Source organism: Macrobrachium nipponense, chromosome 36 (assembly GCF_015104395.2).
Source record: "Macrobrachium nipponense isolate FS-2020 chromosome 36, ASM1510439v2, whole genome shotgun sequence".
NCBI lineage: Eukaryota > Metazoa > Arthropoda > Malacostraca > Decapoda > Palaemonidae > Macrobrachium > Macrobrachium nipponense.
Genome location: NC_087220.1, coordinates 8,564,255 through 8,581,698, shown reverse-complemented (window position 1 = coordinate 8,581,698; position 17,444 = coordinate 8,564,255). Strand labels below are relative to the sequence as shown.

The following is a 17,444-nucleotide window of genomic DNA, read 5'->3' as shown; positions in this document are numbered from 1 at the left end:
TGAGATTAATTTACATTCCAGTTTAACTGTTATTTATTGGAATCTAACTGCAGTTTAACATAGTATCAGCGTTGAGTTTTCCGCCTTACGTGTCATTCATATATAGCTAGTTGAGCTGTTATTTACAAGGATCCTACTGCTATTTACCACTGCCTTTGTATGAGTTTCTGTACTTGCGGAAAATATTTTCAGCCGTTATGACTGTTGTCTCATCTGCTTATGCGCATGTTCCAGCTATAGGGAGGGATCTTTTTTATTTCCCTGGTATAGCATTGAGTTATTCCACATACCCGTGGCAATATTTGCAGTTTTGTGACCGTCATTATCTTATTATTCCAGACCAGCGCCTGTGTGCATATACCCAGATCCCCACATTCTCACCTCCACAGCATGAGAACCCTCATTAGGACATAGGATGATTGTGAGCCCGAAACCTGGCTTGATCATGTTGAGGTGTTCGTGAACTTCAATCCTACCCTTCAGGAAGTGGCCCTCCTACTTGGCAAGCAGTCTCACTGGCAAAGGATGTACTGCGTTCCAAGCCCTACCTCTCAAGAAGCGACAAGACCTTACCCTCGTCCGAGAGACAGTCTTTGGGGCTTACTTGCTGACACCAGACCTGTGAAGGTAGAAGTGGATGAGCATGAGCAAGGAGGCTAACGGAACCTAGATAGAGTGTGTAGTCAAGAAGACACCAACACTCCAGAGGTGGACAAAGGCCTCCAACACAACATTCATTGAGGTCTTAGAACTCTTACAATTTGAGGGCTTCCTGTTCTAGGCTCCCCCTGATCTTGCCCCCCACTTGGTGGACAAGGCCTCTAAAACCTTTTTGGAGTGGTGTAAATGGGCAGACACCTACAACACTAACCATCCGCTGCAGAGTTCATTAAAGAAGATTCACCACGCTCTCCTTCGTCCCTCCCGCTGCCAGTTCTCAGCTACCCGGCGCCCTAATAACCCTCCACAGAAGCCTATGTGTGGGTGTTGCAATAAACAAGGGTACTCCATGGAGCAGTGCCTCTCTAAAGTGGATCCTAATTAGCAAGCTCCTGCTACACCTCAGAATGGGACTCCCCAACATAATAAGAATAACAACCATCGGAATCGAAACAACAGGCCTAAGACCGATTTCAGCAAGAGTTTCTGTGATTTGTTCAAAGTGCATAGGCACACCACTCCATGGTCAGGATGCTCCGAGAAAGCTGTGGTTACTGCCATTGTAAAGGGCAGTGACAAATCCTTCAGCTCTAGGCCTCTCCAGCTCAGGGCGCTATATTTGTGGCACCTCTCAGAGGTCGCTATCCTACCCACCAGGTCCTAGCCTTCGATCACACATCATTTGAGAGGATAAAATTCCTTACAGAGCTCGGGTTGATAGGCATCAATTCCTCACAATGGGGAGCCTTAACCATGTTAAAATGTTTTTGCTTACTGTCTGGTTGAGAGTCACATGACTTCACTGCTCTAGGGTAAGTGCTACGGCAGTATCTACTTATATTCCAAGAGGTTATGATGTCCAGCTAGGACAAGATTTTAAGTCTTCTACCTTTTTACAGTCTCAGGGCCCCCACCTTTACATAGCTCCACACCAATTGTACATCCTCCAAGATCTACCTCTACACAGCCAGGTCCACTTGAAGGTACCAAGCAGTGCCATGCTTCATTCATCATGGACATTCAGCCAATCGAATTCTCTCACTATGGCAGGAACAGCCTCAGTGCCAGTGCCAAGGCAAGACTCGAGTCTCCCTTGCAGAGTTCTCAGTCCAAGTCGCCTTTCTTCCTCTGCCTTATCACCACTACCAAGGTCAGCAGTCGAGGAAGAGCCGATTCCAATAGGAATCCTCTAGGATACACAATTGTGCAGCTTCACAACCATCCCGGAGTCAGTCAACACTACTTGTGAGCCTATCACGAACACCAATATCTCATCCTCTCCCCCTCCGTCAGCAGCTAGCCAGTTCTGGAGTAACGACTCTGCCGAATCCATTTTGGCCGAAGAACTCAAGGAACTGAGTCAAGAAACGTTAGGCACGGGGATGAGTCCCAGGGCCCCAGTGCTCGCAGCAAATTAATTTTACTTTAGAAAGAGAGGCTCATAATCAGTTACCCTTGTTAGACGTTTTGTTTTCAAGGTATGGTGATCGTTTTGATACCCTCGTGCTGGGCTTCTTTTCATAAAGAAGTTGAACTTTTATACAAATACTTTTCAAATATGCTTACCCCAAATGTGATTCGGGGATCTATGTCGGATCGACTAAACAATTGCTGAAGGTCAGAGCCGATTATCATAAAGTTGTCAGTCATCGACAGGTTGAAGGCTGTCTAATCCCCAATTTTTTTTTATATCAGAAATCATTCTTACGAACTGCCTATTCTTGAATCTCTCTTTATTAAGCAGTTATCCCCCAAATACAACTCGCACACTTCCTCTGTTCAACTGTACTTGGTCTAAATAATTTGTGCTTTTTTTTTTTTTTTTCAGTCGACGTACTTTATCACCCAATATGCAACTGTTCGTATGATAGGGACTTTTTTTTAAACTCTCCTGTTTGTGTAAATACTTCTTAAGTATACATATATATATAGATATATATATATATATATATATTATATATATAATATATATATATATATAGATATATATATATATATATATATATATATATAATATATATATGATATATATATATATAATATATAATATATATAATATATATATATATATATATATATATATGTGTGTGGTGTGTGTGTGTGTGTGTGTGTGTGTATTTATTTGTCGGCTAAACCAGATGTTTAGGGTAATTATATGGATGTTTTGCCCTTGAAAGATTCCCAACTTTGATTGGTGCTTTTTAAGCGTGTGGGTGTTGAATAGGCGGAGTCACATACCATCACCTGCATTGCCCTCAGAACCTACAGTGAATATATACCCAGTGAAAGGGAAGCGCCAGTTAACCTGTAGGTGTCGAGTGTAGACTTCACGCGCATCGTCTATTACAGCTGCCAAGTAAGTGAAAATATGTCCCTGGTTGTTATGAGTACCGAGGGCAGAATGGGGTCAAATTAGTCTGTCTCTCCATCCCGTTTGAGATCACATAACATAAGCATATTTTGCGTCAATTTTCCGAAAGTAGTCGCAATTTTTTTAATTAAAATTGATCTTTGTAAAATTTACTTCACTTTTAAAATATAATATGTGTCCGGAGATGTCATATTTGCGGAAAATATAATAATCTTTTACATCCTTGTTAATCAATTCATTTCTTACCTCATGAACATGGAAATTCTTCCCTATTCATGAAGCACTGTTCATCTGGAGTGTTGTTTATTGACAATTTGACAATGCAGTCCCTTCTATACTCTGGTATGAAAACATACTTTCGATATGGTCAACTTCCTATTGTACAGATGCTCAAATAAGTTGTGGCAGAGTTACATAATTTTTCGTTCACCTGACTGAAGCACGATTCATGCCCTATTAATCTTTTTTTTCTCTTTGAACATGCAAGAAATCTTATGTAATGACGTTAAAAACAGTTTAGAACATCATGTTATGTTATTGATTAAAACTATTTTCCATACAGCAAAATCGACGTGAACGAAACAAAGTGATAAAAAAATATCATAAAGTCCCTACATTATCATTTCAATATTAAGTAGAAGGTAGTTGAACGATTCCATTTGTTAAATTTCACAGAAAACTTAGGAAACTCACAATATGCTATAAAAAAATGATAGGCTAACAGTATGAAACATGCAACCTCACTCTGTTGCTTTCAAAGTCGTGATGTGCGCAAGAAATGCCAATGTGTCATTTATCGGTCTAAGAAACATCCCCCTTTGAGCGATAGACAGTTATTGCACTGCATTCTGTGCAAGTTCCTGTTAGGGAAATATTAGGAAAGCTTAATATACAGAAGAGAATCATACAATAATGAACCAAATTGTTTGGAGAACGGCAAAGTTTAGAAAACGGGCTTAGAAGTGGAACTGCTGAAAGCACCACGAGAGAGCAAGACAATACAGTAGTACAAATGTTGAAGAGCAACATTCATTTGTGAATTTTTAGTTCTAGCGTCTCGTCATGATAATTTTGAACCAGCAATCATGACTAGATCTACGCCTATGACTGGTGTCTGATGAATACTTTAGATGGAGAGGGAGAGATTTTTAAAAATAACTTGAAATCTTTGATAGGTGTCATGAATAAATCTAATGATTAAGGAAATTACCTTTGATCGATGGGAGGGAAACATATTTAATGAATCAAGCATTTTTTTTCTTCATAACCTAAATAATACATTTTACTGGGAGATACTTTATTCAAATCGGCCTAATCCAGCCATCACTCCCTCAATATGGCATCACCGCTTCTCCAACGTTTCAGGCTACTCTGACTTCGCGCTAAGAATTCCATGGCGTGAAAGCAGCACCTTGGTAACGATTATTTTAAAATTCCCCTCATCGACAACCGAAACCTCAGAATGCAAATGTTTATAGAACATTTTCTCCTCAAAATTACTTTTTCTTTCATGTCCCAAAATATTTGCTAACTCGTGTTGCACCCTGTAGGTATGATTGTTGCGGTTGTCAAAGAACAACCCCGGATTACAGCAGTAGATTTGTATTGCATAAAAAATATCTGAAATAGGCTTAAATGAGAGAGTCATCTTGCATTCTCCTATCCTATCAGCTACTTATAATATGCTTATGGCAGTAGTTTTACCTATACATGTGAAACTAATCCTAATTAATTTCTATATAGAAGAAATTAATAGCTACAGAAAAATTAATCCAAGAAAGCTTTTATGAAAGTAAGCCTTTTTTAATATATTCGTCAGTTTGACTCCCACAGCTTTCCTACGTGTTCTGATGAAACAGGATAATAGGCACGGAATTATTTTCGTTTGATGTTTTATTATTGCTTTTTGACTTGTGTTAAGCAATTATGAAAAGGATAAGAAAATAGGAGAACAAGGCCAATAAAGAAAAGAATAACGGGAATAATCAAATAGAACAGATTAATATAGATATTCTCGATTTACATATTCACTCAAATTACGTATCCAAAGAATATACTGATGAAAATATTACACGGAATAAAAAATGCTAGAAAAAATGAACACATTGATAGAAAGCTGAATAAATTTGCCATATATACGGTAACTAAAATCAATTTGAGTTCCCAGTAAATAATTGAGCAATTGAAGGTGAAAGACGTAAGTTTATTTTTTCTTTCGCATAAATTCATTATACGGAAACGATTATTAAGCTAAAAGACAGAAATATATGATTATTTTACACACACACACATGTATATTTTATATATATATATATATATATATATATATATAGTATAGATATATATATATATATATATATGTGTGATATATATAATATATATATATATATATTATTTATTATGATATATATATTTATATATAATTAATAATATATAATATATAATATATATATGTGAGTATATATATATATAATAATATATATATATATTATATATATATATATATATATATATATGTATATTACAAAAAAGTCATAATTAAATACATAATAAAAAAAATTAATGTTTTAGTTGGGTACTCACTCCTTATTGCTTCTCTTGGACTGCTAGGGAGGACGTATTTCTTGCTACCTGTCACAATGTTGTAAGTCCCCTGTTGAAAAGCTGATGGACAGGTAGCAAGGCCAGCTCAACTACGGTGTAGCTGATGGTGGGGCGGGGTGGGGGGGCCTGAGTGTGGTGATACCCCTCTGGTCCTCCTGTGGTACGCCTTGAAACGCCGCTCCTTGGTATGGACGAAGGCTTGTTTGTGCCCCACAGCTAACTGATACCTGACAGCGACTCAGATATTGTAGGGTATACACACGCATGGGTTAGAGGGTGTAAGGGTTGCTGTTCCCAATGGGACTGGGTCACTGGCGCGTTTCTTCTCACCAGCAACAGCATTGATAAAGCTTTTGTTGTCTTTGGCCCATTGCATCTCCTCGCCAGAATCACCACTACTCTCCTCGCCATAATTCACTAAATGGCGAATTTTCAATACTATTTTTGGCGAACTACAAGGTTCCACTTCACGTTCAGATAAATCAGTGTCATTATCGAATAGAAAAAGCCCGTGAAACTTGCTGGGAATCACGAACTCCTTCCTGCCACGTGACGCCATTGTTCTTCTGAAAGAACAAATAAATTTATATAAAAAAATAAACACTTGAAATCGTATTCACAATATAGCAAAATCATTTGCTTACACATAAAAACACTAAACAAAAACAAAATGTACTTACAAACGCCGAAAAATCGACGGGAGAATACAAAAACGTCGGACCACTTATAGTACTTGTAATGACTGAGGCACTTCGAGCTGAACTGATGCACTAGGCGCTTAGTAGCTATGAATGCTCATCAGCTGCGAGATTCATCATCTGTAGACCCAATGGCGTCAACTACGTTTTCTATGATTGACACGGTTTTTTTCATGAATTTGTCACGAAAATAACTCTCGGGCACGTCATCCGTGCACTTACCGAAAATAATTTATTGACGCTCTTCGCGTCATTGGATCACGAAAGGGTTAATGATCACTCGTAACTTTTAGATTTATTTAATTTCTCAATAGAGTAGTGGTTATTTATGGAATCTGAACAGACAGTATAACGTGTTTTCATAATGGTGCTTGTGAAAGAGTACCATGTAATGTGTTATTGCAAGTTTTAAGTGAACTTAAAAAATATTTATATCGGTTAGGTAAAATTATTTATTTTTTAACACATTACAATTCTTTGTGTTATGTATTTAATTCTTTTGAAGTGTTTATTTCATGTTCTGTGTGGTTAATGTTTCTTAGTGTTTTTACATTTTGGTCACTTTTCCACAATTTTCTCTGTTTACATATTTTTGCATTCACAATTTGTTTGATTAACGTAGGTGTTTCTTACTGATTATCAGTGTATATTTGGTTTAATTTAACAATTGTGAATTAATGTGTATTTACTTGGATTTCTTTTCAAATTTCGATTGTTGCATAAGTTTGAATTTTACTTGAATAATATAGTTTCTTTATTATTTTTTTTTAAATAACGCTTATTTAATTTAGTTTGATAATTAACTATTAAACTTTGTGTTGTTTTCAAGTAGTAGTGAATTTCCTTGAGGTTGTGAATTTCACTTAAAGATTTGAATTGAAAATACGTCTCTATGTATTTAGAATTTACATAACAGTGTTTCACGTATTAACCACCAGTAATAGGATTTTTTATAGGTAGAAATATGGAGTGGCAATTGTGCTGTGGTTTTTCAATTTCATTGAAGATGCTTAAAGCTGTTGTTGGAGTGATGGCCTTTAATCAATTTAATCTCATATATGAAGACATTACACCTGTTTAATGAACTTGGTCTGATTTCTACCATAACTAATAAGTTTTTAAGGGATCCCTGTTGCCTCTAGAGTAATCAGTCGTATTTTATCTTTGATGAAGGTTCAGGTGTCTTCCTGTAGTTATGTTACAATTATTTGCTTGATGAGAGTAGTGACCAGTATGTATTATATATATATATATATAATATATATATATATATATATATATATATATATATATATATATATATATATATATATATATATATGTATATATATGTGTGTGTGTGTGTGTGCGTGTGTGTCTGTGTGTGTGTGGAAATAACTATAACACCTAGCAATTAGGTATTGGTTTACTGCCCTGCAAATGATGAAAATAGATCAAAAGATCATATGTAAATCGCAAAGATCCAGTAAAGCTTAGTGATCAACCCCAAGGAGTCCCTTATTCCGACATCATTCCTTCGTACCGTTACCACAGCCAACTATCACCATTCTTGATGTCCAACTTTCCATAATCCTTCTTTCAAGCAAACAAATAGAATCATAGACATGACTTACATGGCAGATGTATTCGCTGACTGCGGTTAAGATGGAAACAGTGAAATTGATTAAGCTTTAGTTCTTAAAGGTTCAGAGTTGGATAAACATAATTTTTGTTTAAGGCGTTTGAGCATGATCATTAAAAAAAATAAATCGGTTACGAAGGGTGATATAGTTCTGTTGCCTCACACACACACACGCACACGTATATATATATATATATATAATATATATATATATATATATATATATATATATATATATATATATATATATATATATATATATACATACATATATTATACATACATATAATAAAAGTGAGTGTGATGGATACCTCCTCTTCCATCACTTGGTCCGACTTGAAGGAATCGATTTCGGATCTCAGCGTTTAAAAATTATCTGATTGTTTGGAAGTATTTTTCATTGATACTTGAATTGGTTTTTTCACTGATTTCAGGATGGGTCGTTCATGCAGAGTAAGTTCTGTCGCGCATCTGAAGCTTTTGATGCCTCTGATGCTCTTTGTTGGCATTTCTGAGGGATCACCACTGGATTATGAAAGGTTTGTATCAAGGTATCATTTTATTGTAAGGAAAAGTAGTGTTTGATATTTTTCTTGATAAAGAAATACTGAGAATAATGTTAGATAAATCTTTATATACAAAAGGTGGACAGGCGAACCTTAATTTTTTACAGGACAGTAGATTTATGAACGAAGTTTGTGTGAATATTTTGGGGTATATTCGTAGCAAATATGTACACATGTTTACGGAAACTTTTGTCTTTTTTCTTATTTATTCCTTAATTTCTGATTTACTCTTTGTGTTCTATACTGTCATACTAGAATCTGTCTAGATTTCTGTTCTTTTATTCTTCTCTTTTCTTGAACTTTTATTTAAATTTTGTTGTTCCTTTCCACCTAATATTTTCCTGATATACTCTATATGTTTATACCATCGTGTGTTTATGAACAGATGACTGGTTTTACTGTTTAGAGTAAAAAATTACTTTTTATTTGCAGGTGGAAAGTTTTAGCTGTTAATCTTGAGAAGGTGAGTGGGGACGCTTATCCTCCCACCCTAAGCAAACTTGAAGATATGGAAGCGGAGGGATACTTGGTGGTCCTGTCTGCATCGAAGACCAAAGGTGAGGAAACATTCATAAGTGACAGACGAACTTTTTTTTTTTGTCTTGGTGTCACTGAAACCCCTTTATTTTTATCTCTATTTTCGTTAAAAAAATCAAATCCCCACTTCTGTTCAAATTGCTCTATATTTGATCAAATTAGTTTGATACAAATTAATTTAGAACTTCCAACAAAAATAGAGAAATCTTGGTGCGAATACAAAGTTTGTAAAATAAACATTTTAACTATTTTTTTTAATCACCTCAAAACTTAGCATTTTTAAGGTGAAAACCTCCATTTCATGAATTAGGGAGATTCCGTCTATTGTTTGTGAAATTCTGATGTGTTGGAAAAATAATGGAAAAAAACAGTTTAAAGTGCTTTACTTGTTTTGGGATGAAGACTTAAAGAAGTGGCAGTCCAATCACAGGGCAATAAGTCACAATGTTCTTGACCAAAGTGTAACTAAACAGCTACTTTGTTGTTGCTTAGTATCTTTGGAGAAATGTGTCATCAGTCAAAGGTTGATAGTACTTTAGCAACAAATTCTTTTTTTTTTTTTTTTTTGCACTTTATTATAGGAAACAATATAGCATACTAGACCAATAAATCTGGTAATTTGATGAAGTACTTCATACTCATGTTTTCAACGAGCATTCCCATCTCTGAACAGATTGCATATAACTAAACTCTAGCTGAGGACATTAGGTTGTTCCAGTAGTCAGGTCCAGAGTGGTAAATACGAAAATGTAAATTAGCAAAACTCTGCATATACTGGTAATATTCCCAATAATATCGAAAAAAATTGCCAGTAATAAAAAAAAAATCGGGGAAATATAATAATAATGACAAGTTCTGCAGATGACACTTTGCAAATATAAAGATTAAGTCATTTCAGGAACAAACGCCTAATTTTCCCATCTTTTCCACAATTTAGACCTTCTTGCCTCACTGGTTAGAATGCTTTGAATGAGCGAATTGCTGATGTTTCTCTGGCGGGTGATCAGAATGGACATTGTTCGCCTTACAATGATTTTTAAGTTATCCAAGCGATTTTCTGTAAACATCTGCAGAGTGGTAGCGAGGAGTGTTTGTGAGGCGTCTCAGAATGTCATTGTGACCAACAGTGATACGTCTCAAGGTCTCTCGGGCCTAGTTCGTCCAAAGGGAGCACCCATATATACTGTATCGGTACGAGCGGAAGAGCAGCAGTTGAGTGTCTTGTTGACAGAGGAAAAACCTCCTTCCAATCATGTTACCAGTTGCATATAGTTTACGACGACTCTGTTCTACGTATGTCTGCCGTATCTAAATTCATGCACAAATTCCAGCCGATGATTTCCGAGGAAAGTTTGTGGTCTTGCAATATCCTCATCGGGAGCAGCGACATGCACCTCTGCACTGATGTGGAAATCAGAACCATATCATCGGCATAACAGAGGTTGTTGATTGTCGTTTCGTTGATGGTGCATCGGATTGGGAGTGAGTTCATTTTGACATTCAGTGTATCTGTGTACGAATTAAAAAGGTATGGAGAGAAAATACCCCCTTGCCGAAACCTGTTTAGGAAGCTGAAGGTGTGCGACAATATGTTACCCTATTTGGCACAGATTTAATTGCTGTGTGAAGAACAAGCAATATAAAATGCCTCATTTTGCAGCTTCAGGTAGTTAACTCGGTCACATGTTTTTCGCACATCTACAAAACATCGGAAAACAGGAGAGGCTGATGATAGGTATTAGTTCAGCAGTTCTTCCGGGATGTAGATGCAGGTGTCGATTGAGTGGTTTGTTTGAAATCTTAACTGGCTGTGTGTGGTGTGTAGAAAGGGGAAGTTTCACTAGAAGAACCGACTAAAGTATCTTCTTCAACGCAATCATGGAAATTCCAGTCAGGCGATAATTGCCATGGTCAGTTGCATCCTCTCTATCAAGTGCTGAAGTACTCTCTTGAACGTTAGTATTTGGCTTAAGCAACTCCTTTTCCAATTTCTGGAGCAAATAGTTGAATTGAGCTTGTGACATTCTGAAGTACTGATCAAACTTCATTTCTTATTGCAACTCTTTAGAGTTCAAAATTCATCCTCTTACTTCATTTTCATTTATCACTGGTGCACACAAATACTTTAGTTCTTTTTATCATCAGCGAGCCACTTCGAAACAAATCTATTCTGACTCAAGGGGAATGCCGCAATGAAGCGAAATAGTAAGAACCTTTATAGAAAACCACTAGAATTACACATACAGATATAATTTATTTAAGGTTATCTGAAGATGAAAGTTTACATTTGACAATTCATTTACCGGGAAGGAGGTCGAATCAGCATTCGCACTCGAAAAGTGGTTTCTGTGTGACCGGAAGTAGCAAGTTATGTAACTAACCCGTGAATGTGTCGTGAAACTTACATGACGCTGCTCAAAGGGCAGATGATGAGTGACATCATGGAATCTTCATGTTTAAGGATTCGTTACGTATCAGTTACGTCATACGAAAGGGTGTGTCTTACGAGGAGAGTTTGTATTAATGATATATCCTTCTTGAGGGCTTTCATTGGAATTTTTGTTCAATGAATTTCAAGACTAAGTCACTAAAGTGTGGTGCGAGAGACCGCGAGAGTGATTGTGAACATGCCCATAGAGAAGTAAGTGATTTTATTTTTACTCTTCTGTTTTTCTAATGGCCGAATCCCTTTGACCTTCTCTATGAGATGGGCCAATGTAGTGAAAGTTTTGTTTTGATATTTAATTTATGATATATTTTAATGAGAGCCATATATCCTTTTGACATGACCTCTGTCAGTCTCTGCAGGCCAATTAATTGTCAGTTTTCGTAGGCTCTTGACTGGGTATAACGGAGTTAAGAGACTATTTCATACTATGTGACTTTTTTAATTTGTTAAAAGAACATATCTGGGTTCGAAGAAAGATGTCTCATTTTTTGGTTTCATTTGTGTATCTATTTCAGTTAGCCAGGTGTCGCTTCAAACAATTCGATTTCTATGTGACAGGTTCATCTGGGTAATATTGGTTTCATTTCATTAATTTAATCTAGTTCTCCCTGATAGATAAGAAAATGCTTATATCCTACATAAAGTCTATTTTTTAGTACTTCGAAGTTTATTTCAGCGCCCAAGCTTATTTTTGAAGTTACCTTGTATGACGATTAGATTATTCAGGTCGGCCAACGTAACCATTTTTAATGTATAAGGTGGGATTTGCTGATTTTATTACATATGATATATATATTAATATATATATATATATATATAGGTGGGAATTTGCTGATGATTACCTATGATATAATATATATAATAGTATAATATATATACATATATATATATATATATAGATATATATATATATTATATATTATTATATATGTATCTAATTATATCTAATATTAATATATTATATAATAATAGATATATATATAATATGTATAATATATATAAATATATATATATATAAATATCTAATATATAAATATATATGTATATATTTATACTATATAAATATAGATATATTATATATATATATATATATATATATATAATATATATTATAAATAATATGGAGGCCTCGTACTTCAGTAAATTTTATTTTGCCAATAATGAAGACACAATCGCGAACATTAAACCCCTTGCAGTGCATAATTATAAATATTACACAATATCTAAAAAAAAAAATCAATGAACATCAGCATGTGAAAATTCTGAAAATAATTTATGAACATCTTAAAACTGGAAAACACAGTATACACTAAAATCCAAATTATGTAAAAAAAAAAAATTCCGCAAGACAAAAAAAAAAAAAAAAAAAAAAAAAAAAAGGAAAAAAAAAAAAAAAAAAAAAGGGAAATTTACATAAAAAAAAGTATGGCCATTTTCCATACCATTAATACTCGCATAGGACGGGTAGTGACTGAAAAAAAATATCATTAAAAACAAACAAGCACCTAGGCGATAAACAACTATTCAAAGGAAGTTTTCATTATGTGCTTTTGACGATAATTGTAAAGTCTTTATCATCAATATACTTGTACAGACAAGTGGAAAGAGTGAAAACTATGTTAGTTGTTTTATCTCCAAAGGTGCGTTGTTTGTTTTTAATGAATTTTTTCCCGTCACTGCTGTCTTTTTTATGTAATTTAGTTTTTTTTAATCTTCAAAAATCTTTTAAGTACTTTTAGATTTAGTCTTTAGTATGTTTTCCAGTTTTAAGATGTCATAAATATTTAAAAATTTAAAATTCTCACAAGATAGTTAAATTGTTTCGACAACGCAATAGAAATTTCCTACAAAAGTAGGATCTTGTTATTCTAGTCGCCATTTTATATTCTCGAGAGTGAAACATATAAATCTCTTTGGAAACTAGTGATTTTTTTTAGTATTACATTTGTTCTGCATTTTTCCGTGTTTAAAGGACAATCGAAACTAACGTTTTTTTTCTGTTATAGGCGTTGCTAACAAACCTATTTCTTCTCCTATATCAATAACAGGGATTGCTGAAATAGATGTATCTTTTAAAATTAAAGCTTTTTCAGTAATATATTTCTCAGGTATCTGTACCCAGTTCATTATTTTAAGCCACGTATTACTAGGTAAGTGTATTTGCTAAAATTATTTTCCTTCTAACCACAGGTATTGCTGAGGTAGCTGTATCCTCTAAAGCTTTAGAGGATCTTACAAAAATGCAGGATGATGGATTATTGACCTTTGATATACTATCTAATTCGCTGGCAAGTAAGTCCTTTAGTTGAGCGTTTTTTCTCTGTTTATAAAGTTATAGCTTTCAAGTGATAGTTTTATAGACCCCAGTATCTTATAATACCTTCTAAACCCTCTCATGTAGTTTTTAGAAGATAATATTATTGTTTGGCATGTTAATGTTTTAATTAATATCGTCAGTACTTTGCTAAGAAATATAAATGTTTGTTCTGTTATTTGTAAACACAAGCTGTTGGTATTTATGGATTCACTTGTTCCATTTTATAATTTCCGCTGAATTAATAACATGGTGGCTTTTTCTTTAAAAGCAAAAAGTTAGCTTTTCAGTGATTTGGAAAAGCAATATCATTAGCGAATCATACTTTCAACTTATCAGACCTTGTTTCCTATCAAGCTTAATACTATTAGGATGGTTTTGATGGTGTTATTATTATGGTGTCATTAGGGTCTCATAAATTTACCAACTAATTTAAAGAATTCTCTCATGGCGGGTCTAGGGTGGAAAAGATCCATTCAAAGTAGGAAGCTACTTTACCCTGATTAACATCAGGGATCCCTGAAGTTTCCTACTGAATGCGTACCCTTCGCCCGCTTAGCAGGTTTTTGGTTAGCAAAATTGACATGGGCAGACCTCACCCCATTATTTTGCCTGGTGGGGCTGTGAACATCACTTTTTTTTTCTGCTCCGAGTGTGTTTTTTTTTTTATTTTATTTTTTTTTTTTTTTAGTGGTTATTACTGAAAAGTTGCTGCTATTACAAAAGAAGTTAGTCACATAGCGTGTTAAGTTTATTAATATTTTATATTTCAGGATAAAATACCAATTTTGTTTTGCACCTAGAGCGGCCTCCTGAACGCTCATTTCTCTCGATTCTTTCTAGATTTTTTGCAGTATATACAAAAAGATCTTATGGGAATTTTAATATGATGACGACTCTCGTTATTCTTAATATTGAGGTATCGTGTGAGACTCGTCTTTCTCTGAAGGCTAAATTTGTAATTCTTTTTAAAACATCCTAGGGCAAACTTGCCTCCTTTACAGCTTACCGACCAAACCAACAGAATAACCAATTAAATTTTGATACTTTTTTCCCAGGGATTAGTCTGGAGGTAACCAGACGATTATATAAGCAAGACTTTTCTGTTGGTACATTGGTCTCTTCAATACCACAACCAACCTCTAGTCGCGCTCTAAATTCTTATAGTAGACAGCAATGGCTTAAACCATATGAACCCCATCAAAAAAATAATTATAAGAACATATACTAAATGACATTATCTTATAATTATCTACTATCATAATCAACATATTACCAACCGGGCTCCCAATCAATCTAACAATCAAGGTAAGTAATTTTATAGATAAAGTTAAACAAAATATGTTAAAAGATGGGAAAGCAAGCCAGGACACAAGAAAGTCGCCAGTAACAACGCCTAAATTTAACCCCAACATAGCCCAAGTTTACTGAAGCATCTGAATCCCCCATGGATAAAATCCAACTTGAGTTATAATCACACCTCAATCAAGAATACACTAAACATACATATATGGGCACACCAAACATTTCTCACACTTGTTTTTATTTTTTTTTATTTCACTTCATTATAGAGCTGCTATTAAGCAGGACCCACAGTCAACTAACTAGCGCATTTTTTGCCAGTGGGGATGGCACCTACCATCTGCCAAAAAATGTGAGTGGTTTCTAAGAAATGTATGCAATATGCATACATTTAGGTATGCAATATGCATACATTTAGGTATGCAATATGCACCTGGCAGTCAACCCAAATGGGGATGGAGAAGAGTTAATATTAATTCTTTGAGTTTATGAGCTGCGAAGAAGTTTGGGTGAAGGAACTATATCTTCATGGTAGAACTCAGCAACAAGTGTTCCTTTTCTGCCCCAAACATGTTTTACACTAATGCAAACCTGTCAATAAGAATGATCCCCCAGTATAAATTCTTGGATGGAGATGGAGAGTCATTCATTGAGACAAATGCCCTGAATAATCAGCAATGTCCGCTGTCAATTTCTTGTTTCACTCTTTTGTAGAAGAGCATTGGATCACACATAGAAAAACAATCATTGATATAGAAAACCCTTTTTGTTAATGTAGGTGCTGGGTTCCTAAAACACATCCACTTCACCTTACAAAAAGCCATAGCAATCTTTGGCGGTTGCATCTTTTACAGACCTGGCGAGTCATACAAGGAATAGCCAGCATGCACCATTGTTACCACATCTCCAGAAGTGAAGGGAATTATGATCTTAGGGGTAGCCATTACAAGGCAGGATAAATAATAATAATAATAATAATAATAATAATAATAATAATAATAATAATAATAATAATAATAATAATAATAATAATAATATCCTTTTATACAATGAACATACAAAATACACAGTAACATACACAATCTAGATATATGAGTCAACATGATAGGAAAAATGAGTAATCGGCACTTATCCATAAAATAGCTGAGAGCATAAAAGATAGTAATCATAATACAGGTAATAGTAATAATATTGGTGAGAAAAAAAAATGCATTGAGAGTTATAACAGTTAGTGCACAGATTATATAGCTTAAATTTCACTAGAGACCTTGGTGGGGGTTACAGTAGTCAGGTCCAGAGGCCTAAATACATAAATTGAATGTATATAAAAAAAAACTTTAACTTGATAGTAATCACAGAAATAATGAAAAAAAATAAAATCTAGCAATAAAGATAATAATGACAAAATCTGCAGATGACATCTTGCCAATACAGAGATTAACGTCCTTTAGGGGACAAAAGGCCCATTCCATTTTCCCTCTTTCCCACAATTTAGATCTTCTTCTTGCTTCACTCCTTAGGATGCTTTTGTATGAGCGAGTTGCCGCTGTTTCTCACTCGGATTACCAGGCTGGACATTGTTCGCCTTACAATGATTTTTAAATTGTCCAGGTGGTTTTCTAAGAATCTGTGTGGCGGAGTGGTAGCGTGGAGTGTTTGTGAGGCGTCTCAGAATGTCATTGTGCACAACAGTGATACGTCTCAGGGTCTCTCGGGTATAGTTCGTCCAGACGGGAAACAACCCATAGATACTGTAGCAGTACGAGCGGAAGAGCAGCAGTTTCACGTCTCGGTGACAGAAGGCAAACCTCCTTGCAATCATGTTGCCAGTTGCACATAGTTTACGACGCCTCTGTTCAATGTCTGCCGTATCTTTTAGGGTCGTCGGTAATAATGGTGACCCAAATACGGAAATTCGCGCACAAATTTCAGCCGATGGTTTCCGAGGAAAATTTGTGGTCCCGCAATATGCTTAAGCGATCTCTGGGAGCAGCGACATGCACTGGGTCTTGGTTTCGTTGTAGATTATATCAAATTCCTCTGCATATTGGTGGCAAGTGTCGATGAGTCGTTAGAGGCCATGCACTGATGGGGAAATCAGAACCATATCGTCGGCGTAACAGAGGTTGTTTATAGTTGTTTCATTGACAGTGCATCCGATTGGGAGTGAGTTCAGTTTGACATTCAAGGCATCTGTGTACGTATTAAACAGGTATGGAGAGAGAATGCCCCCTTGCCGAAGCCCGTTTAGGGAGCCGAAGGTGTACGATAATACGTTGCCCCATTTGACACAGAATTGCTGTGTGGAGAACCAGCAATGTA

General features: G+C 35.2%; 1 protein-coding gene across 1 annotated transcript; it reads left to right on the top strand.

The window, feature by feature from the left end:
* Positions 1-2,952: 2,952 nt before the first annotated feature.
* LOC135203259 (uncharacterized) lies at positions 2,953-16,001 on the top strand. The gene is made up of 5 exons (XM_064233030.1): positions 2,953-3,016; positions 8,389-8,493; positions 8,953-9,077; positions 13,697-13,798; positions 15,901-16,001. The coding sequence occupies exons 2-5, from the start codon at positions 8,390-8,392 to the stop codon at positions 15,999-16,001; spliced, it is 432 nt and encodes a 143-aa protein (XP_064089100.1). The 5' UTR covers positions 2,953-3,016; position 8,389.
* The last annotated feature ends 1,443 nt before the right edge of the window (positions 16,002-17,444 follow it).

Excerpts from the sequence above, each read along its gene's own strand:
- LOC135203259 (XM_064233030.1), top strand. The coding sequence starts at position 8,390 with ATGGGTCGTTCATGCAGAGTAAGTTCTGTCGCGCATCTGAAGCTTTTG. Across the intron at positions 9,078-13,696 it reads GTCTGCATCGAAGACCAAAG|GTATTGCTGAGGTAGCTGTA; the intron begins GTGAGGAAACAT and ends TTCTAACCACAG. Across the intron at positions 13,799-15,900 it reads ACTATCTAATTCGCTGGCAA|GTGCTGGGTTCCTAAAACAC; the intron begins GTAAGTCCTTTA and ends TTGTTAATGTAG.